Below are 22,880 nucleotides of genomic sequence, written 5' to 3'. Positions count from 1 at the left end.
CAAAAAAGAAAAAAAAAAAAAGGCTATTATTTCAGGCAGGTTTAAGCATGATATAGGAAACAGGCGGCACCTCCGAAGAAAGTCACCTGTGTTTCCCTTTAGAGGATTCACGTCTGAGAGTGCGGGAACTTACACTGCATTTAAATTAAACATTTTTCCTCCAGGTTTAATAACTGGAACATTTTATAATCCTCCATTAGTTATGTCTTCATACACATATAACTTTGTAATGCCTCTCATATCCTGATCCTTGCCTAGTCTTGAGCCTAATGAAGTGGGTAGTACATAATTAAATAGCTTCTGTTGGGTTCCAAACATTGATTTAGCTTGCACAGTTCACACTCCTTTCCCTTTGGAAAGGACAGGGAAAAGCTGTTTTGTCAGTACAAGCAGATAATCCCTTTTGACCTAGCGAGAGTAGTTCAGGAAGGGAGAATGCAGGGAGGAAGGGGACAGGCTGTTCTCACTGGTGGCCAGCGATAGGACGAGGGGTAATGGCCACAAACTGAAGCATAAGAAGTTCCGTCTCCAGGTGAGGAGCAACTTCTTTACTGTTAGGGTGACAGAGCAGTGGAACAGGCTGCCCAGGGAGGTTGTGGAGTCTCCTACTCTGGAGGTCTTCAAAACCCGCCTGGATGCCACCCTGTGCCGCATGCTCTAGGTGTGCCTGCTTGAGCAGGAAGGTTGGACTAGATGATCTSTAGAGGTCCCTTCCAACCTTAAATATTCTGAAATCTTCTGAAATCTTCTGAGAGTATGTTCTCCCAGCTTTTAAAAAACAAATTAGTGAAGCTACAGGCCTAGTTTCATCACCAGATCTAGTGCACCATCACAGCACTTGGTACCTCGCATTGTTTCACAAGCAAAGTAGCCGGCAGAGCACCACACAACACACCTCTTTTTTCCAGTGAGCCAGTAGCAAGAAAACAGCGTTTTGCAGGACTGCTTTTAATGCAAGATTTCACACAGCAAAGGAAAAGTTTCGGGGAAAGTCTCGCTTGTTTTCCACCCTTCACTGTTGCACCGAATACAAAACCACCATAGCAGGCCCGTCGCAGATCCCACCATCACCACATCCAGTACAACCTCCCTGCGGCATTCAAGCTGCCCACTTCTTTGACACATTTAAGTGCTCCAAATGATCCTTGATATATCTGTGCTTGGGAACCTTGGATGCCAGCTGGTTTCTCAAGGCTTCCCACTTGGCCCATCTCGCTTCCGTGTTGTGCTTGTATTCCTGTTCCCGGGTCAGGAAAGGGCGGCTCAGCCAGTACTCGTTCTCTGCTTCAATCTCCAGCCGCCGGATCATGGCCTGCTTCATGGAAAGGGTGACCACTCTCGGCCGCCGGTATTTTCCAATCCATTGTTTYCCAGGAATTCTCTTTCGGAGCAATGCTATTGTTAAAAACATTATACCTCAAAATAAAAGCAAAAGGATATAAAATATTCATTATCTTGAAGGGGCAAATTACAAAAGGGGACAAATTAATGGGGCAGGGGCAAGGAGGGCGTAAAAGAACGGGAAATCTCCACACGTTCCTTCCTCTACCACTTCTCTAGCAGCTACAAAGCTTAAGAGAYCAGGAGCTGATGCTGACAACTACCCACTATGCGTGGTGGACAGTATAACTGTGACCAGAGAGGAGAACATAAATGCCCATTCAGCCAGAGTTACACTTACCTACCCGGATACTTAATTACTCTCTGTATGTTATCAAAAATCCAGAAGATTAACAGTATTCCTTATTATCTCAAATATCTATCTCTGCTGTTAAAATTGAGGGTATTTCTAGACTCACCTACGTACAAGTTCCCATCTATATATGCCTTCTCATTATGACCTTTTCCCCATAATTAAGGATTTCCAGTCACAGTCTCACACAGCCCGTTACCCACTCTCATTCTCACGTGGGCGGCATAAGCCTCGCAGGAAACCCGTATCCTCTGCAACACTAACCAGCAACACTAAGAGTCATTAACAGGGTTTTGGGGAAGCTCTTACAGCTCCAACCGCCAGGCGCTTGAGCGCGGCTGGAAACGGCCGCCGCCTCGCCCCCCTCAGCACCCCGAGCGCTGGGGCGCCGCGGGTGGCTCCCTGGGCCCCGTCGTGAGGGCGACGGGCGCCCCGCAGCCCTCCGTGCTGCTGCGGGGTCCCAGGGAGCCTCCTCGGCCCTTTCAACTCACCGACTCCGCCGCGACCCCCGRCCACAGCCCGGCGAGCGGCACAAGATGGCGCCGGCCGCGGGCGGGCGCCGCGCGTGTCTCGCGAGAGCGGCCGGGAGGGCGGGGCCCCGCGGCGCCCAATGGGGAGCGCGGCGGCGCAGGTTCGAAGCCGGCAGCGGGTAACGGCTCCGCGGCGGCCGTTAACGGCCGCTCGCCTCCCTGAGAGCCATGGACGTGTCGCGGGGCTTCTTCGGGAAGCTGCGCGCCCTGGCGCTCACGCTGGAGAAGGAGGCGGGGCAGCTGGAGCGGGCGCTGCGCAGGGAGGACCCAGGTACGCGACTGCCTCGCCCCGGAGCGGCCGCCGGGCCTCGGAGCTGCCGCACGGTCGGCTTCAGAGCCCGTTTCCTCCTGCTCCCTCRCGCCGCAGTCACGAACGCTGCGCGTTATTACGCCGGGGCGTCGTCTCCGCGCACTGCTGCTTTTTATTCGTCCCGGTTATTCGGTTCTGTGCCGCATGCGGCTCCGCGGGCCCTACCGCTCTTCCTGACGGGCTCGGCTCGYTCGGGCGCCGCTCAGACGGGGCCGAGATCTGCTGCGCGGGGCGCTGCGCCGCGGCGGAGCTTCCTGAGCCCGAAACAGGCCGTTACAGGCAAATGCTGAGATACCTGCCACGGTGGCATGGGCTGGTTTGAGTGTGTCGTCAACCTCCATCATGCATTTCTCAAACCTATTTGTGCTTGGATAATATAGACTGGGCACAGAGKTTTTTTGTTTTGTTTTGGGGAGGAGAAGGGGATCTTAGGTCTATGAGGATGATCAGGGGCCTGGAACATCTGTCCTATGAGCAAAGGCTGAGGGAGCTGGGCCTGTTCAGCCTGGAGAAGAGAAGGCTGAGGGGAGACCTGATCAGTGTCTATAAATACCTCATTTCAGAATATTTCAGAATATTTAAGGTTGGAAGGGACCTCTACAGATCATCTAGTCCAACCTTCCTGCTCAAGCAGGCACACCTAGAGCATGTGGCACAGGGTGGCATCCAGGCGGGTTTTGAAGACCTCCAGAGTAGGAGACTCCACAACCTCCCTGGGCAGCCTGTCCCACATGGGAGGCAGTGAGGAGGATGGGCCGGCCTCTTTTCAGTGGTGGCCAGCGATAAGATTAGAGGAAAGGCCACAAGCTGAGGCACCAAAAGTTCCACAGGAACTTAAGGAAACACTTTTTGACAGTGAGGGTGACAGAGCCCTGGAACAGGCTGCCCAGAGAGGCTGTGGAGTCTCCTTCTTTGGAGATCTTTAAAACCCTCTGGACGCAGCCCTGTGCCCGGTGCTCTGGGTGACCCTGTGTGTGCAGGGGGGTTGGACTAGATGACCTCTGAGGTCCCTTCCAACCTTAAGCATTCTGTGATTCTGTGTCTGACAGATGCTGGAGCCCTCTGCAACTCATTTGCTGTTTCTTTGCTCGTTGGAATTTTGTTCCTGCGATAGTTTTTCCTTTTYATAAGCTTTTGTGTGTCAATCTATTTGTTATTTCCTGCTTCTCCTGCACAACTTTGCACATAGCTTTATGTRCTTAGTTGAATCTTAGGCATCAAATAAAACTAATACTGATCACATCTAGTTAAAAAAGACACCTTCTCTTCCCCCCCTCTTTATCCTGTTTCCGTTTCTTTTTGTTTTTGTTTTTAATCTCTTTTCATTTACTCTTTCTAATCAACTCTCTGTAGAGCTCCGAAATACTTCTGCTTCCCAGGACTTGTCTCCTCCTTAAACACATGTCGTCTAAGGAAGAGCGTGTATCTCTTGCCTCCTTAGCTGGTGGAAGTCCAGTCCTGATTCTAAAGTGGATTCTTCTGGTAGAGAAATTAYACCTTTCCAGGCTTGGTTGCTTCCAGAGAGGAGAATAAACTTGGGGAGAAGATTTTCCTAAAAAATAGGAGGGCAGAATGTAAAAATAATTTGACCTAATYATCGTATTTTTAATTAAGATAGCTATTAGAATGTTCTCATTTTTTCTTTTTTTCTGGAAGCTCCTTGTATCCACCAACTAGATTTCTTAATGTATTTGGGAGAAAAAATCACAGAATCACAGACTGGTTGAGGTTGGAAGGGACCCTTAGAAATCACCCAGTTCAACCTCCTGCTCCAGCAGGGACACCCAGAGCACGGGGCACAGGGTGGCAGCCAGGCGGCTTTGGAAGATCTCTGGAGAAGGAGACTCCACAACCTCCCTGGGCAGCCTGCTCTAGAATCTTATTTCAACACGACCTCTTTGAAGAACTAGTGACAAAGTTATCAGAAATGGAAATAATATTTTTGAAAGTAAATTRAACAGTCTATAATGTGACTACGGCATTTTGCTCATATTCAATTTCTTTAAATAATGTATTTCTGATGACCCATATTTATTTTACTAGTTAGTKATCCATAAATAACTACATTCTGCTCTTAAGTGAGCACTGTTTTTCCAGTTTCTTATTATTCTTACTATAACTTTCTCCAAGGGTAGATTTGATGACTTTGCTGGCTTGCAGTGCATCTCCATAGCACTTTACCAAATAAATAATTTAGGGGAGGAATAGAGTTTCTTGTTTCTTTAAAATGCATTTTTTCACTAGATTTAGCTTAAGGAAAATTACTTCAGCTGAAGGGGCTAAATATTTGTATGGAAATAAGTATCACCTCAATCAAAATTGTCTTTTTTTTTTCCTTTGTTTTGGCATGCTTACGGATATCTTTCACTCAGAATGTTATTCCTCCATCTTTCATGTAAATGAAATGCCCGTGACTGCTTTTCAGTGTTGTCTGTTCATGTTGGTGCTTGGTGCAGCCAAAGACTTTTGCTCCTTTGGGCCTCGTCAGACATGAGTGCTGCTTAACAGCTGCTTCCCTGTGTATTGCTGCCCCTACTACAGCAGCCCTACAAGCAGGACTAACTACTGCAGTCTCTGTTTTGTTTATTGATTTGCTTTTTAAGTTTTCATAGCCTTATTTTGTTTCAAAACATCCACAAATCTGCACTACTTCAAAGGGGGATCTAGATGGTACTTGTTCCTAGTTTTTAGTTGGATTCGGTTCCATTGCATTTCCTCATGGATGGGCCAGGATCCACGTGCAGTTGCAAGCATCTTGGAGTCAATTGGGCAGCCCCAGCYCTGGAGGGCAGGGGACACTTTGGACCCTAATGAGTGGGAGAAACRGGCTGATACAAACAGCATGCAGTCCAACAAGCCTGGCCCTGAGCTGGAGCCCTCCTGTGCAAAGGGAAAAAGCTGGGGACCACCAGCCTGGGGGATGCTTTGCAGGAAAAAAGATATTAAATCCTGGTCTGCTAACTTGGGATGACCCCAGAGGACTGCGTTAGCAGGATATGAGCCAGCTGCCAGAGGAGAAWTGTTATGCTCCCTTCCTTGGTGCTCATAAGGCTTCTGTAGAACAAGAAGTTGTGCAGGGTCCAGAGCAGTCAGCCCCAGCACTCAGAGTTTGAAGCTAGTGAGACACAAGGGGATGGGGAGGGCACTGATTTTTTTCCAGTCTGACAAAAAGCCAACCGAGGGGGCCCTGATGGCAGTCCCAACTGTGTGGAGGCAGCTTCCAGAAAAGTCAGAGTCAGACTGGATTGACCACTCTATTTTATTGTCTGCTTTGCCATAACTTGTCACATAACTTTTTTTTTCCCCTGCTTTTATATACTTGTGTTAACCTGAATTTCTAGTGAAGTAATGTCTGCCTTTGACTGCTGTGTGTTTAAATGTACAGTACTAATAGCTGCATGGATGCAAAGAAGTTGGGGAAAATTCAGCTTTTTATGGTAGGTTTCAGGGCTGTCTCATCACCTTCCCCCCCTTTAAAAAAGTCAAATTCTTCAGTGGATAAAATTTAACAAAAATAGTTATTTACAGCCTACAGCCCTACCTCCTGCAGCAAGATCTGACATRTATTACTTTTTACAGTATTAGCTGGGACAGTAAAATGGAAGTCCGTGCAGTTTTGTCTGTGTAGTTTGTCATTCTGTACAAACTGCAGTCAAATGCTGTGCAAGATACCCAATAAAATACAAGCTAGTTCCTCTTCATTTTCTTTCTCCTATGATCCCACGCTGAAGCAGTATGTACCTGTTAGCYAAAATATAAATCCCCTTTTTTCTTTCAATTTTTTTTTTCTGTATATGCAGATATACAGATAAATGTGTATATTTTTTTTCATGTATATGTCAGACTATGAAGAAGAATCTCCAATACGYGTCCTACATGACCTGCACTGTGAAGTGAAGGCCCTTAAGGTAATTAAGGTCTTAAGCTGCTTGGTTGAAAATGATGGGAGCAGAAGGCTTCCAGAAACTTATAGCTATACTTTAGATGGTGTGTTGCCGTGCAATTTTAGTAGTTGACAGTTCTGACCCTGATTTTTATTGGTTTACTTGTAAGTCCTCRTAGTGGTTCTGGGAGTATTGGGCAGTACCCAAGAAAGGTTTGGCATCATTTTAAGGCTTGTCTGTCTCTACTAATTCTTTGTGCCCAAGTAGTGAAAATCACAAATAAGTTATGTTCATTCTTTTTGTCTTCTCCTGCCCTTTTTTTAATGGAGTAAATATATTTGAGAGGATACTAGCAATTACTCTGTGAACTGTCCTCTTAGTTTAAACTTTTATAGTATAAAAGTATAGTATAAACTTTTGTATACTTACGCCCTATATATTCCTGATACTTTTTAAGCCTAGTTTTCAGGTATATAGACAAGACCTAAATTTTCTTGCCTATTCTCATATGAAGTTCAAAAGCTCTTCTCAAACTTGATTTGAAAGTTTGGTGGTGATTTGAAAACCCCTATCTCTGTCTTTCCCCTTACCTCAAAAGGGAGATGTTAATGCCAGTCTCGAAAAGACCTGCTCTGAGAGGCAAGAAATTCATGACTTTRTGAAGGCAAGTGAAATATTAATGCAAAGAAATGCAGCAGATCTTGGAAAAATAAGGGAGTTGTTCCAGAAATATGGCTATAAACCACCTGTGAAAGATTCCCCCGGTAATATTTCTTTCTGTTTTGTTTTGAGTAATATATATGTTTAGAAAACATGCTAGCAAGTATATTTTAATAACTCTGAGAATTACCCTGTTTCAACTTCTTGTATGCAAGAGACTGTGGTAAACTAATTCAGATTATTTTGCATTTTTAGTCACTTCATTAACATAAACTACCATAAAAGAAAAATTAATGTATTTTATGTCTTAAGTGGGACAAGATTAACCACATACAGGGCTTTGGTGATGAAYGGTAGCCCATGAAGCCGTAGTAGCTTGAAAAGGGGGAGAGAATCATTAATTCATCTATAAAGTGCAAACTCCAAATTCATAATATTCCTAAAATTGAGATATTTGACTTTTTATTAACTCTCATTAAACAGAGGAGGAAGAGGAGGAGGAAAATAACAGTCAATCAAAGGTGTCTATCCAGAATAAATCTGATCAAGAGAAAGTGGATGATGATACTCRTCTTCCTGCTTGTACAGAGAAGCCACCAGTCCCCAAAGACCCTATGCGTAACCCCCAGCTTTCGGATTTTGGGCTTTCACAATACGCTTTCTCCAGGACTTGGAGCACAAGGAATGAACAACATGCAAGAAACGYACATCAAGAATATCCAAAAACCAGGACTCCCTTAAAAACCCAGGCCCCGTCTATGTTGCCCAAAACACCCAAGTGTATGCTAAGGATGGATGACTACGAGTGTGTGACACCAAAACTAGAACACTTCGGCATTAGTGAGCACACCATGTGTATGAATGAAGATTATACAATGGCACTCATCCATAAAACTGCTCAGACAAGCAAAAAGTGAGCAAGAAAACCTCCCAAGTTTTCTATAGTTTTCTATAGAAAATACACATATATAGCTTCTATATAGTTTTCTATAGCTACTTCTTGTTATGCCGATTTCTTGCTGCTATTGCCTTTTTTTTTTTTCTCCTTCTGCACTGTTTACTTCTTTAATTGTTATTGCCTTCTAGGGAGGTAGTTCTAAGTTTATATTCAACTCTGCGTATTTTTCCAGATCCAGTTTGCAGGGCTAGATACTGCCGTGATGCTCGTATTGGTTATACTCCTTCTTTCAYTCTACAAATCTAAAAATTTCCTTCACACAGTCTATTTAAACTGGAAAAATGCAAAGTGTATCTGTCATTTTTTTGCTTTCCTTAACTTCAAGATTTTTAGAAGCTGTAACAATGTAGCAACAGATGGAACTTCAGAAGCATTCACTTAAAATGTCTTAATGAAGGAATACATTGTGTTCTCTCTTATGCTACCCAAAGCCACTTAGCAAGATTTTTTTTTTTTGCTCCTGTCAATCTACTTTTGTTGAAAAAAATGTTTAATTTTCATAGCTCTAGTGAAAATAAGGGAAAAGTTTTTAACCATTGCAACAATAAGGGCTAGAACACCTTAACAGCATAAATATTTTTTTCTGTGCTTCTAAAGCAATATAAAAGTAAATAATGTTTTTCAAATTATTATTAGAAATATATTGAATTATGAAAGTTGACACTATTTAAGGGAAACCTTCTGTTTTGCAGCCTAGTATTAGGTTTAAAGGAAATTTGCCAGCAAATAACCATATTTTAAAAATTGTGGAAATAATAATATATAAAAAATCTGATACTTGCAATACAGATACTATAGTGTGAAAAATCTTCTCACCTTTGGCAAGTTCAGTGGTTTCCGCCCGAGAGGATCTAACTTATCGTAAGAGATAATGTCACTCAATTTTCTTTTTAAAGCTCTCAAGAGTTAAATTATTAAAAATGTGGAAAGCAAACAAAACAAAAAAAAAACCAGCAATTCAATCAACATCAAATAAGATCTTTCAACTATCTYTGTCAGTCTACTGTTGTTAATTAGAATTTTGCCAGCAACAGGCAATTCGAAATCAAATAGATTGTCCCTGTAATGTATATTTTAGCATCTGGAACAAGTTGATCCTATCTTAGACTGCWTATTTGTTTAATGTCCTGGATTAAATTCTTGGATTAAATTATGCTTGGGAGTTGACTGTGGGCTTTGGCATTTCACTTCAGCTTGCCTAAGGAAGATCATCATGAAGTGAGTGTAGCAGAAATGTCACCTAGGAAAATCATGGTTACTCCTGGGCCAAAACCAAACAAGACAGATGGGAATGGTGAGTTGGAATTGTGTAAAACAAAATAGATCCGTAATTTTTACATACCACATCTGTTGATGCTCTTTGAACTCTATTTAGTGTAGATTGCTAATTAGGGCCCAGTTATTATTTAGATATTAAATATTCTTAAAATTAATAAGTAGAAAAGTTGGTGGCTCCCTGAGAAGTCTTTTTGCTTTGGTATAAATCTCCATGTATTCTTCTAATATCCATCTAGAACTATATAGAGGGATCAGTCACTTTGAGCGCAGCTTTTCCTCACTTGTAATGAAAACGCTCTTATGCCAACTTAAGATCTAATGAAAATTCTTGAGGGGGAGGAAGAAAAGTCTATTTAAAGCTAACAATAAAAATAAAAGAATGAGAAAATAAGTACTTTAAAAGAGTTTAACTGAACAGTAAGATCTTTCAAGACAGATCTGCTTTTTTTGTGAGGGGGGAGGGTTCTTCTCCTTGAATACTTTAATATTTTCTTGAAAATAAATAAAGGCCTCAATCAAACATGTTGACAGCTGCATATGTGAAAACTAAAGAAATGTTAATCTCCTGTTGTTTCAGGACTTTTTCAGTTATGCAGAGTAATGAGACTAGATTTTTTGCTATTATATCTTGCTTTTGTGGCTCTTAAAGTCACTTATAGTTTGTATGTAATTTGGATTTTTCTTTCTGCCCAGCAGCTGATTATATGGCTTCTCCTGTGATACCTGTGTTCTGCACRCCGGGTGTGAAAATCCCCTCCGTATCCGATGGCGTGGGATTGCCAAGAACACCGGAGACAAACGAAATAAGTCTTCCTAGCCACACAGGAACACCAGTACTGCCAGATTTTGAAACAGGATGGCTAAAAATAGAAACTAAGGTAGCAAATAACAATGAGAAACTAAAACAGTAAATAATAAGATATACTTTTTAACATGGAGATATACTTTTTAACATTATTAATGGAATTATTAATCTCCAATTAACATAATTGAGGATATTAAAACATCAGACTGGGATCCTTTTCCTATATTACTTTTTCTAATGTCATTGTAGAATATCTTTCCAATGGCAATCTTGTAAGAATGCTTATTTCATACTGAAGTAAAATAACTGAAAGTATTTAAAACCTCTCATGCAGCATGTAAAGCAGAGGGAGAAGCCTGAACTGGTGGCCGAAAATGATGCAACAAGTAATCTGTACATAGAAGATGTCATTCCATCTGCTGTAAGCTCTGATGAATATCTGAAACATTTTGAAGACACTTCTCCTCCCAAAATAAAGGACTATGAACATTTAATTAATACTCCTCCGGCACCAGAAATAACAAGAATACCAGATGATGTTCTACAGGTCAGTTTGTTTTGTTTTGCAGTAGTTTTAATATCAAAATAATATTAAAGGGACTTATTTCTGTCAAATTTTACTCTTGAAAGAGAATCATTTTGCATTTTCAACTAAGTAGCAATCATAATCCTGTTTTGAGTTCCTACGTAATTATTTTTATTCTTTCTTGATGTTTGCTGTAGATTCTATCAAAATATAATCAAAAATCAGGCTCTTCTAAAGCCAAGAAGGTGGAGATCAAAGCAGGAAACACTACAAGATATGAAAGTGATTTCTCAAATTATTACAACAAAGAGAACAGGTATGATTAAATTTTAAGACTGTGGCTAAGTAATTGAATCTGGAGGAGTTATGGAAGGTGGTTTAATGCGCTTGAAAAATTCGTACAGTTCTGATTCCTCAGCTATCCAGGTGATTCTGAGATGAATCAATCTTTACAATGAAGGCAGTCAGAATGCCAAAGAACAAATATTAGAATCGACTAGGCCTGAATCTTCCCAAGTTAGAAGAGAAATTATATGAAGTTAGAATTCTGCTATTTTTTTCTGTAGGCATTTTTTGCTTTGTGGGAAGGAAAGCCCAAGTGAATGCCTTCAGCTTTTTTTCTGATGAAATTTAAGTAATAAAACTAAAATGAGTTGGACGGGGACTACATAAATGATGCAGTCAATTACATGGACATTTTAGCAAATACTAAGTTCTCTAAAATACTTTATAGCCAATATGTGAGATGAAATTAGCCTACATGAATAGATGTATAGATGAATAATCTTTGAATAACGGAAAATAAGTTTTAAAAACAGCTGCTACAGAATTGAAAGAAGATGTTGGAATTCCCTTGAGTAACCAAATAGAGCAAAGCTCTTATTTAGCTGGCACTTTTTTTTTTTCCTCATTGGACGAAGCATTTAAGTTGGCCAAATGTGCTTATTCTGTAAATTTAAAATATTATTACCATGCTTAACTTATGAACTTTTTCTGGCTATATTTGCAGAGAATATCCTGAACTTATCAAGCCAAATGTTTGAAATCAAGCCTCAGGCCCATGCTGAGCCCGTTTCACATTCATGGAACTTATCACTGAGTTGCAGCAAATTCACAAAGCAAAAAATAACAGGAGGGGAGGGAGCAGTGAGACAGTCAAGAACCACGTAAAGGAAGAAGGCCTTTTTGTGGAAAAAGCTTTATGTGGAGCAACCTGTTAAAACTAATAACATGGTGCTTAAGTTTTTATTTGAAATTACTGGTAAAAATGCATTGTTTTCAATGTGTATATGCTTCAAAGAGACCTTGGCCMTGTACTCCTCAGTACTTCTGTTGGTGAATCCTCTTGGTTGTGTGTACGCTTGCCTTCGCAGGAGGCTGTGGAGATGTGYAATTATGTTACAATAAAGGAAATGTCCAGTATATTGCCTGAAAAAGTGAGTCTCTACAGATGTTCTAGAAAGACTGTGTATCTTTTCAGGGCTGAGTTTGGAGTGTTACTTCAATGGAAATGAGAAGTTTCTTATGTGAAAAGCAACTTTTAGGACTTCTGTAATATTTGACACTTCTGCAATAGCAAGAGTTGTCAGACATGTCATTTCATCAGGCTGTCTATTTAATCRGCTGGGTTCAAAGCACGAGACATGCTCCTTTCACAATTACTTTTTATTACATGGACATCCTGTTAGGTACTAGGCATCTGTGTCCCTTTGGACAGCCAAGGGGGGCTGTCTGGAACATGATATATTTTAAAATATTGTGCAGTGGTCCTGGTTTTATACTCATAGTGTCTGGCTGCTGGCAAGATTCGAGGGCATGGAGATGATTGTTTAACTCTTCCCCCAGGCTCTTGCCACGTGATTTCCTTAGGTGGTGGTGTCATTTCCAGTAACACAAATACCTCCCTTTAATGGCTGACTGCACTTAAGCTCTCATACCTGCTTGATGGTTTTCTGGCATTTAGCAGTCATAGCAATTAGCGCTCTTCCCATCAGAAACTTTACTCCTGTCCAAAATAAATCCTAAGTTTGTATCCTTGTTTGGAGATGTTTTCCCCATACCAGTGTCATCTCTCTAGTTCATCCAAGTAACCTCCAGTACTGCTCCTAAGCAGTTGCATGTGCAGTGTCTGTTGGCTTAAAATTTTGTTATTCACATATGGGATGAGAAGGGACTAACTGGCCCGGGAGATGGGGAGAGGTGTGTGCTGTCCTGAGCCTTCAGAGCACTGCTCAATGTCCTTGGAAATCCTAAGGACATGCAAACATCTAGAGCTGCCTGGAGGTATTTCCATGGCTGCTTAGAAGGACTTGCCCTGGCTAAACCTAGCAAGTAGAGGAGACTTTTCTCTGCCATCCTAGTCCCTTCCTGGAATAAGGGTGAAATTAACTGAAAAAAAATGATTTTTCTACTAGATAGGACCTGGGCACATTGTCACACTTGGAAGAATCAGATTCCACCGTAATAAACTAACTTGTTGTACCCCTCATCAAGCAGTGAAGGCTGGCCCTACTTCCAGCATCTTCATAGGTGAACTAGTTTACAGGAGATCCACCGACTTTCATCATCACCAAGAGGTACAAAATATTTTTGTGAGCAGAAATATTTGAGCAGGAGGGAGGTCACAGCCTGCACTCGCCCTGCCCAGCACCCAGTGGCTCTTGAAGCTCCAAAGGAGCCGCTAGGTGCGATCCCCCATTTGTCTAAACTTGAGAACAACTTTGCACTAGACTCTTGGCCCTGCTAGGGGCAACGTGCTGTTTTACCTAGCAGTGTTTGGTTCTTGCCCTGGGCCACTCGTATCGTTTTTTTCTTGCTCATGAAACAAGGCTTTGGGTGTTTTATAGCAGTTTCATGTGAAGGAGTGTTTCACTTGGTATTCTGAGACCAGATGTTCTTCGGGATGACAGCTGAAATCTTCTTAATCACTTGAGTAGACTGTAACATTTCATGACAGGGTGTGGGCGTGAGATTATTCTTTGGAATATACAAATGAAAATTAACAAATTCATTGTGGTTTTGCTTCTTGCCTTTGGAATTACTCTAATACAAGTAATTTCCTGCATGTACTTATGTCTCTGGTGTAAAGAGAGAGATAGCACTGAAGTGGATGTGGTCAGCAATGAAAAGGACTAGGGTTTTAGTAATGCCTAAGCTGTAGTTTGAGTGTTGGGAGTCAGTCCTGCCAGTTCCGAGAGGGGCAACRGGGCCTGAAAAGCTGATTCAAGATACAGTTGGGTGTTATGTTTAATCTAGTCTGACTGGAGGCTGCCTTYACTAGAGGCTGCTTCACCAGCATCTGACTTGGAGGCTGTGCAGTTTTTTCATGGATTAGTTCCATCAGAGCCACTGAGAGGCCAGCATCTTTGTTTCTGCCCTGTTTCCCCTCCCACTGGAGACTGATGAGCTCCAAGTCAACTTCTGCCTGTGTGATCAGATGCAAGGGAAGGGTGGGAATGGATCACATCCTGCAGCAGTCCTTGCAGTAAGAGCTGGTTGACCGTAGCATGAAATTGCACTTCTGGGATTAGAAACACCTGGGAAACAACTGAGAGAGGGGCTTCCAGCTTCCTTCATTGCATCATTCTTAGTCTCTTTGCAATTGTTTCATTACCTGAAACGTGTCTGCTGAGAGAAGCTTCTCTCATCAACTACCCTCAGTCTAAAAGGAGCATCTCAAATTACTCTGGCCAGGAAGCCTCTCTACGCAGTAAATGTTTCGTTATCCCAGGAATATTCTGCCTGAGGTTAAACACAATCACAGAGCTGCCAGTGCAATTAAATTTCCCAGATAGCTGTCAAGTGAACAAATGACAAGCGTTGCTTTCAGTACCTCCTCTTGTGCTTTCATTGACGTCTTTATCAATCACCAGAGCAGTGAGAGCCCACGCTTATTTGGTTATCCATGGATGCTTTACATTTTCCATAAACGTGAGATCTGCTTTGTTCTCTCCTTTGGACCCTCCCTTGCCGCTACTTACACCTGAGGACGTATCCGTACAGCCTCTGCAGCTCAGGTGGGAGCTGCCCTGTGTCTGGGGGTACCATTCTCATCGGGCACCGTGGTCCTGCAGCAGGGAGCAAACGGAGACCTTAGCCCCTGCTAGACGCGATGGCCGCGGCGGGCGGCAGCGCGTGCCCGGTGCCCCGGAAACACCTTTGCGAAGGAATCGCTCAACCCCAGCTGGGGTATCTGTCAGCCCTGAAACTTGGGGTGGTTCTTAGGCYTGGAGCTACCTCAGCAGGGAGGCAGTTGAGATACGGGCAGGGAGAGCTGCCCAGGCAATTAATTTATTTGACCAATTTATTTGTCACAGCTGCAATCTCTGCAGCTGCTCTGCAACACGCAGCATGACTTACAACCCACGTGCCTCACTGCTGTCTTTTCTCAGAGAAATTGCTATGTTTTTTTTTTTTTATTTAAACCCACCTGATCTTCCATAATGTCTAGACAGGGGGCTGAGACAAGAGCAGCAGTTCGGTTGGATTTCCCTGGCTCCAGCAGATCACATCTCGGCTGCTGCGCTACGTTAAGGTGGTGCTTTGTTCAGCAATACCCTAACTGTTGTTGCTGAGTTGTTCTCACACAGCAGGGTGTCTCAGGTGGTCTCCTCAAATCATTTTCCATGCTTCCTTGAGCTTGTTGATTATCCTTCCTTTTTTCCCCCCCTGCATCACTGCTGTTCCAGGCTGCAAGTAAGAGCCGTGAAGCAGCTTAAACCTTCACCCTTGTTCTAGTCAGGAGAAGGGGGAGACAGAGCCAGGCCGAGAGTAGGTGCCGGGCGGGTTGGGGGCCAGGGCAGACTTGTCACCTGCACCTTCAGCAGGGACCAGCTGCAGTCCCTGCCCTGCTTGGCACGTCCTGTTCATCCAGCGACGTGGGGACAGCCGCAGGCGGCGCATGGATCATCCCTGCTGGGGAAGCGGGAAGCCCTAACGCAGAGCAGGGACCTTGGATGGAGAGCATCAGGCAGAGCCCCTGAGCTCAGGCCTGAGCACRGCGAGGAAGGGCTGGATGTGGTTTCCAGCCACGCTTCATGAAAGTCTGTAGAACAATAATAAATAAAATCARGCCTGAAATAGCAGCAAACTCACCAATAGGAAGGAAGGAACCCAATCTCTCATGTATGGGAGCAGAGCAGCCCCGGTTACCTGCTCCTCTAGACAGGGAAGGTGGGGAGCAACGTCTTTGGCTCTGTAGCCAGTTCTACGTGTTGCCTGGTCCCCACAAGAACAAGAAAACCCCGAGATTCCTGTGGCTTAGCCGTGACTGCAGGTGCCTCTCCGTGTTTGGAAGGAGGCTGGGGAAGGGTGCAATTCCACACTGGCACCCACAGGACTCATCCGGCTCCGCGTGCAGCATGTGGTGAGCCAGCCGCTTCCTTGCAGCCTCGCTTCCCTGTCCACCTATTCCATAACACGGYAACAGGACCAGGAAGCTCTGCTCCTGCTGCAGCACCCAAGCGCCAGCAGGCACCGGCACTGGAGCGGGAAACGCGTCCCACTGGCCATGCTGCCATGGCCGGGCTCATGCTGGAGCCCTGCCCTGCTCGCCGGAGCCCTGCCAGCCCTCACAGGACAGGGCGAGGAGCTCCACACGGCCRCCTCGGGCTGAGGATGCCGGCGAGGCTGCAAGGGAGGCTCTTCAGGGAAGRGCCCGGAAGCTCTTCCTCTGCAGCAACAGCACAAACAGGCAGGTGTGGGGCTCAGGGTGCTCGCTCCTCATGCCTCTTCATTCAACTTTCACCTGAAAACAGGGAATTTATCTAGCCTGCTCGCTGCAGATATCCTATCTGCCTCAAGAACTATCTTCCCAAGTCCTTCTCACGTTTGTTTTTAAAATACCTTCCACGTGGAAGGATACCAACTTCCAGTAAGGTAAGTGAGCTGCACCAGTCCTTTCCCTAGGAAGGCAGGCAGCTCCTCCACACCCCGGCACACACGGTGCTATGTGGACCCCTGCGGAATGCTATGAAGTGGCACCATCTTCCTCCAAGGTGGAGCGGCCCCAGTGCTCCGGGAGTCAYAGGCCCCAGCCCTGGCCCTGCTGCTGGAGGACAACCAGCCTGGCACCTCCTGCCTTCTACTCAACACATCCCATTCCACAGGAGGAAGGACACGGGGCTGACCTGCCTCCAGCCACACTCTTCCCATGCTCCTCCTCCCAAATCCAGCCCCAGCAGATCAAGGAATCCCCCTTGCACCACCTACACACCAAGCCCCAAAGTTACTGCACAAAAGCTTGTATGGATTTCAACTTCTGCTTTAAAGCTGACTTTTGGAATTYCCATGCAAAAATCCACTTGAGACAAAATAAATAATAAAACACTATCAGAGTCAAAAGATAACATCCATCTTTATTCCAAACAAGATACAACTACAGCACACCTGCAATAGTTCTGGTCGTATTTTACAGAAATCTTGAAACACTGGACACACAAACTTACTTTTCAAACTATAACATCGAGAAAAAGAATGATGATGATGCTTCTAAAAAAGCCTCCCTCTAAAGAAATTCAATAAAAGTCARCGTTTAAAAGGTAATTCTCATCTCTGATGCCTAGCTTTGTTTTCAGGTGTTCTCACTTAGCAACAAAAGCAAAAAGCCAGCCTGCCTTAGAACAGCAAATAGGAATAAACCCCAAATAAAGTCATAGGGAGCAGCGGTGGTTCAGTAGGGTCTCATGCGGCTGGAGGGGGGCGGCGCGCGGTTCGGCGGCGTGATCGCTATGTCCAGGTAGTCTCCGATCTGGAACTTCTGCGACTGCAGCGTCATGGAGTCGTCCGTGCCCTTGCGGCCGGACATGGTGCTGCCGATCTCCTTGACCCTGCGTGGAGGGAGGGCGCGCGGGCGCTCAGCGCGCSTGCTGCCAGAGCGGCAGCGGCACCAGCACTTCCTCGGGGGCGCCCAGTGTGTCCCGCCGGAGCGGCACCAACACCAACGCCTCCCATGGGGCACCCAGCGCGTCCCGCAGAGCAGCACCAGCGCTTCCCACGGGGCACCCAGCATGTCCCRCCGGAGCGACACCGGCACCAGTGCTTCCCACCCCGCTCCGCCCTCTGTGGGAGGGCGCTTACCCACCAGCACCGCCTGGGCCCCTCCTGCAGCACTGGCCTAAAATGCTAAGGGAAGTCACCCCGCTGACGGGACAGCAAGAGGGGAGGCTGGAGCAGAACCGACTGCTTTGTTACRGCCACAGAACCCCTCTAGCACCAAAAAAACCCATCCCACACCTCCACCCATAAACACGCAGCACAGAAATCAGCCCCCGGCAAGCGGCAGGACACGCTACACGCACTGGCTCCTGGCTGGTAGCTACACACTTATGTGTGACCTGCCACCAGAAACCAAATGGGGATAATGGAAAAAACAGGGACTCGTGGCCAACACAGGCATCACAGAGAGCCCTTGAGGGCGCAGCCAGGGTCCAAGCGGCCAAGYTGACCCTTAGCCACTAAGGGTCCTCAGGATACCTGTAAGGACCACTAAGAATTGACGCCATTCACATTCTTTGGCACAASACCTATCGCTTTTCATGGCACCAGAAAAGGAAACTTCAAGTTGTAGGTTCATGTGCTGGGTGGCTGCAAACTACATGACCAATGTCTCTGCTCAGAGTAACTTCTTGTTTTGGGAACTATGACAGTCACCAAACAAGTTTTGTTTGTAGGCAGAGGTATCATCATCTGCTATCTGCTACCAAAAGGTTTAATTTGCGCGCTCTGGACTTTAAATCAATATTGATGAAAGATAATTTACCACCCTGGTGACTGAAGTCACAAAGATCTGGAGAAAAAGAGCCATTTACCTGTACCCAGGCCTCTTGAGATCTGTAAAAACAATTGCAAAATTGAAGTGTGTGCCCTTCTTCCGTGCTTCGGGGTAGACCTCCTTCACCAAGCTGGTCAGCTCTTTTAGAGTTGCATCCATCCTAGTTAGGAATAAAACAGGGGTGGCTCATTTTCTCAAAAGCAATAAAGAACCCTTTTCCATACTCATTTAACACTGACATCAACCTACTGCTATTGAGTTCTCCCTGCCCGTGCACACTTTCTGCCAAGCACAGAAGATTAAAGTTTCACATGTTTAAGCAATATAGGGAGTTGTTTTTTTCTCAGCTATGTGATAGCTCAAACAAAACATTCAGATCCACAGCTCTGCGACTGGAATCMTCTAGGGATGATCATCTGGAGGAACCCACCAGCTACCGGATGCCGGAGGCAGCGGGGGCCGCAGCACTGAAAACACACACCAGGATTTGGGACAAGCGGCTTCGGGTGCCCCTCAGCTTCTGGTTTACTGGAGCAGCAGCCAAACTGCCATCTCTTCCTCCCCTCATGATGGCCCAAAATCTGCTTCTGCAGGTCTCTCAGAAAACTAGCTTAAAAAACAGGGGCTAGTTTCAGATGCCTAGGTAACATAGAGCACAAGAACTTCTCCACCTGAGACTTATGTTAAAATAGTGTTAATTTTTTCTCCCCTCTCTCCATGTTAGRGAAAGCACAGGGGTAGCAAATCCCATGTTTAGACTGAGATTTATATTTTTGTCCTAGCAGGTAGGACTCCTCCGCTGCCCTTCCACAGAGGAGCAGGCCAAAACTCCTTTATGTTACTCCAAGCACAACAGGACCAAGCCACAACAGCGACTGCTGCCGCCTCCCCGTGCCTGTGAGCACGTATGCATTACATAGGTACGTCTGCACACCGCTGCGCACAGAGAGCGGGGGGGTTACAAAGCAGCCTAACTGTTCTCGAAAGGCATTTTTTTTCCAAAACGCTTCACACAAAGGCTAATGCTTTAGCAACAGACACTGCAGTTTCTGGAGCCCGTCAAAGGGAAAGGTGCAGAGCCGCCCCCAGAAGCGCCGCGGCGGCTCCAGCCCCGGCGGCTCTGCCCCCGACGCCGCGGACACGGCCCCGCGCCGCCGCTCACCACGTGTAGATCTGCAGCTCGCTGGAGGGCACGTTGCCGCGGGAGAACTCGTCCATGCGGTGGTGGCGCCCGTTGTTGGTGGTGAAGACGCGCAGCAGCAGCGGGCACGTCTGCGGGCGAGGCGCCGTCAGGGAGGGCCGCGCACAACCGCCCCCCGCAACCCCCGCGGCTCCCCCCGCGGCCCCCCGGCACCTTCTCGCGGTCGATCGGCTTCTCGGGCTCCTTCTTGATCTCCTCCTGCGTGACGCGCGACTCCACCGCCATCTTGTCTCCCCCGCCGCGGCCCGAGCCCCGGATGTCCCGCGCGGCGGCTCCGCTCTCGCGAGAGCGGCGCGCGGCGGCGGGGGCGGGGCCGGGGCGGCGCCGTTGGTGACCGTTGGTGACCGTTGATGACCGTTGGGTCGGCGGAGGGGGAGCTCGGGGGAAAGAGGCGGTTTTCAGTGGCGGGAGGGACGCGGTACCTCCGGTCTCGTCTCAGGAAGGCGGCGCCTGCGGCGGGGGCAGCCGCCCTGGGCAGCCTCGCCCTGAGGCGGCGTCGCCGGCGCCGTTCCCCGAGCGGGCCGCCCCGCGAGGGGCCGCCCTCGAGCCCGGGCCGCCCTCGAGCCCGGGCAGCTGCCGCCGCGGCCGCCCTCGAGCCGGGGCCGCCCTCGAGCCCGGGCAGCCGCGGCCGCTCCTTGGGGAGGCGGCATCGCGGTTAGCGGCGGCTGCGGAGCAGGCCACTCAGCGGCTCTTCGTACAACCCGCAAGTGCCCGGCATAGAGCTGTTGATCTGAGCAGGGAATCTCGCCCTCGGGCCAGCTTTGGCGACGTGCGGTGGCACCGGCTTCCCACCTTGCCCACTGCTGTTTCGTGCTCACGAGTCACTCTGTGAAGCATCCCCTGCGTCCTCAGATACTTGGGAAAGCCTTTAATAAGCTAGTGATATTCATGCCTTGTAAAGACACTTCTGTGTGGGGAAAAAAAGAGTGAASGGATGTCTAATGTAAATAAATATGTAATAAAATCAACTGCAATAACTTGGGATAGATTAAAATAAATTAGGAGTAAATTGTATTTAGAATTTAGCTTCCTCTAATGTGCTGGGAAGAGCAAACACATGTGTTTTGCATTTATGGTCTTGTTTTTCCAAGAATAGATTCTCATATTCAATTGAGGCTGCTGCTTATGTGCTACAAACTAGGGCAGAAACCTGCGTTTCTAATGTGAAAACTCCTTATTTTGGGAGTTGTTACTTGAGTCGGAATTGGGAGAGCGTTTCTTTTGATGGCATTTACACTTAGATAAGTTACCAAACCAGTATGAATTTGCCTTTCATTTCAAAAATTAAAAAAAAAAAAAAATAAAGAATTCTCCTGTAAGATTGTGCAGAAATGTGCTTGATAAGTGTGATAAGATTCTCCTCTTCACCCCCAAAGCTTTTTTGCTTCACGGTAAACTGTCCCAACTCGGGCGGCCTCTTCTTGCATGATAAATGCGGCAATTCCTTAAATATCCCATCAACTATGCTCAATACTATATTTTATTAGGAGTGATTGCAGAGGTACGCTTGATAGGGGTTTGCTTTATTGAGAAAGTAGTACTAAACTTCGTAATCGATACTTATTTATAAATTAAAAATATTACAGTTGCACCATATTTATTACATAGATGTATCTTAGTGTGCCTGGTTTTCTAATCTTAGGTTGATGTCTGCAGCGGGGAACTACGGAGAATTTCATGCTATGAAGCCCGTGGATTAGGATTCCCTTTCAGCAACGTACTCTCCAGGCAAGGTGGTTCGTGGCACATTTGCAAATGTGCTGAGTGGAAATCGAGTATCAGATACGAATATAGCATATTCTGCAGTATGGGAGAAGGCATATGCCTGCTGTTTATAACTGTTACTACCATTGAAAAAAATACACACAAAAGGTGACAGAGTTTGATTTCACATTTCCAAACTCAGCTGATAGTGTTTTCAAGCTGTTATTTATTCAGAAGTTTGTAAGAGGTGGGAAGGGAAATGGCAAAACATATCCTCACCTGTCAGGCTTCTGTAGGTATCAAAAAGAAGAAAAAGGAACATGAATCTAGATTAAAAAAAAAAGAAAAAAGGGAAAAAAAAAAAGCACTCGCAGTTCTCCATTAATATAACTAACAACGATGGGTTTAAAATGCTCATTTATGGCCCAGTTAACACAGGACAAGAGAACCAATAACCCGTCAGAATTTGCCCTCAGCTTTTATTAGCTTTCTTTTGTGCTGGCATGGGTAGCATCCTGAAGTTTTTACTCTCTATTAAGTTATGGCATCTCATCAGTTTATTATCGAAGGAAATGACTCAGCTGCACCATCATTCGCAGGATTTGATTTCCCAGGCAACGATAGAGTTTATTACATTGCTAAAATTAATTTCATTTGCCTTGATAATAATACACTTTGGGCCTAGGATGTGAACCACCATTTTCAAAACAAAGGAATTTATGTCTAGGATCAGGTATCCTAAAGAACAGCTGTAACAAATAAAGCCTGATTTTGTTATGAAACTAAGTAGTTCCTTCTGTTAGGACTTTTGGATGCTTCATTTATGTGAAAATGGCCCAATGTGCCTGAGTTTTAAGAAAATTCAAGCATGACTTAATTTATTGCTCATGAGTTTTATTAGCAATGGCTATTTATTTTCGCACTGAAATTCAGGTCCTTTTCCTGTGTTACCCGTTTGGAAGAGATGAGTAGAAATAATGTGGCAGTGGCAGTAGGTGGGTTGTGACGGGCGGGCTGGGGTGCAGGTATTGCCGGAGACGGCGCGCTCCGGTTGCACAGAGYACAGCAGAAGAAAACGGATTCCCAGCATTCCCAGTATTGGTGCAGGTCCCTCGGGTACCTGGCCCAGCTCAGGGTTGCTGTTGCCTGGGAGGTTTTCGCTTCCTGCTGCTTGTCCTGAACCTCAAGGGTGTGATTTGTTTCYTCCCTTCCGCCAGCCCCAGCCCACACCAGATGCCCCCATGAGGAGATGAAATTTGCTAGTTTAAGAGAAAACTGTCCAGGTCGGGGTTAGTTTTGTGGCTGTTTATTGTGTTTGACACTTTCTAGGCTGATGCAACACACCTGGTTGGAGTGAGTGGCTGAGGACAGGGCCTGTCCCTGCGRGGCCAGGAGGCAGCTGTTGCCTCAGCCCCTCGGCATCCTCTGCCATTTACTGCTGGTCGCTGGGAGGGAAGGGGACTCTTTTTTCCCCCCAGCTTCTCAGGGATACCAGGCTGTGTCCCAGTTTGCCCCAGCATGTRCTGTAAAGAAAATGGAAACCTGAAGTAGTGAAATTGA

General features: G+C 45.8%; 3 protein-coding genes across 6 annotated transcripts; 1 reads left to right on the top strand and 2 right to left on the bottom strand.

Moving 5' to 3' along the window:
- Positions 1 to 932: 932 nt before the first annotated feature.
- MRPL57 (mitochondrial ribosomal protein L57) lies at positions 933 to 2,226 on the bottom strand. Of its 3 annotated transcripts, none has more exons than XM_026042574.1 (2): positions 2,185 to 2,226; positions 933 to 1,416 (listed from the first exon to the last, which is right to left on the bottom strand). In XM_026042574.1, exon 2 carries the CDS (start codon positions 1,409 to 1,411, stop codon positions 1,100 to 1,102), a length of 312 nt encoding a protein of 103 aa, XP_025898359.1. In that variant the 5' UTR covers positions 1,412 to 1,416; positions 2,185 to 2,226; the 3' UTR covers positions 933 to 1,099. The 3 variants fall into 3 exon arrangements, with proteins under 3 accessions (XP_025898359.1, XP_025898361.1, XP_025898358.1); XM_026042576.1 differs by lacking the exon at positions 2,185 to 2,226 and adding an exon at positions 2,003 to 2,050; XM_026042573.1 differs by lacking the exon at positions 2,185 to 2,226 and adding an exon at positions 1,958 to 1,980.
- A 123-nt stretch (positions 2,227 to 2,349) lies between these two features.
- SKA3 (spindle and kinetochore associated complex subunit 3) lies at positions 2,350 to 12,234 on the top strand. 2 transcript variants are annotated; one of them, XM_026042572.1, is made up of 9 exons: positions 2,350 to 2,494; positions 6,377 to 6,441; positions 7,016 to 7,181; positions 7,561 to 7,990; positions 9,229 to 9,329; positions 10,010 to 10,191; positions 10,453 to 10,665; positions 10,842 to 10,960; positions 11,654 to 12,234. In XM_026042572.1, exons 1-9 carry the CDS (start codon positions 2,392 to 2,394, stop codon positions 11,685 to 11,687), a joined length of 1,413 nt encoding a protein of 470 aa, XP_025898357.1. In that variant the 5' UTR covers positions 2,350 to 2,391; the 3' UTR covers positions 11,688 to 12,234. The 2 variants fall into 2 exon arrangements, with proteins under 2 accessions (XP_025898357.1, XP_025898356.1); XM_026042571.1 differs by having other exon boundaries at positions 10,007 to 10,191.
- Positions 12,235 to 16,980: 4,746 nt separating this feature from the next.
- SAP18 (Sin3A associated protein 18) lies at positions 16,981 to 19,846 on the bottom strand. The gene is made up of 4 exons (XM_026042581.1): positions 19,770 to 19,846; positions 19,578 to 19,687; positions 18,453 to 18,575; positions 16,981 to 17,471 (listed from the first exon to the last, which is right to left on the bottom strand). The coding sequence occupies exons 1-4, from the start codon at positions 19,839 to 19,841 to the stop codon at positions 17,315 to 17,317; spliced, it is 462 nt and encodes a 153-aa protein (XP_025898366.1). The 5' UTR covers positions 19,842 to 19,846; the 3' UTR covers positions 16,981 to 17,314.
- Positions 19,847 to 22,880: the final 3,034 nt, after the last annotated feature.

The sequence above is a fragment of the Nothoprocta perdicaria genome, unplaced genomic scaffold (genome assembly GCF_003342845.1).
Source record: "Nothoprocta perdicaria isolate Ctin4 unplaced genomic scaffold, notPer1 scaffold_309, whole genome shotgun sequence".
Taxonomy (NCBI): Eukaryota; Metazoa; Chordata; class Aves; order Tinamiformes; family Tinamidae; genus Nothoprocta; species Nothoprocta perdicaria.
The sequence above is the reverse complement of the archived record's forward strand: the minus strand, read 5'-3'. Positions and strand labels throughout refer to the sequence as shown.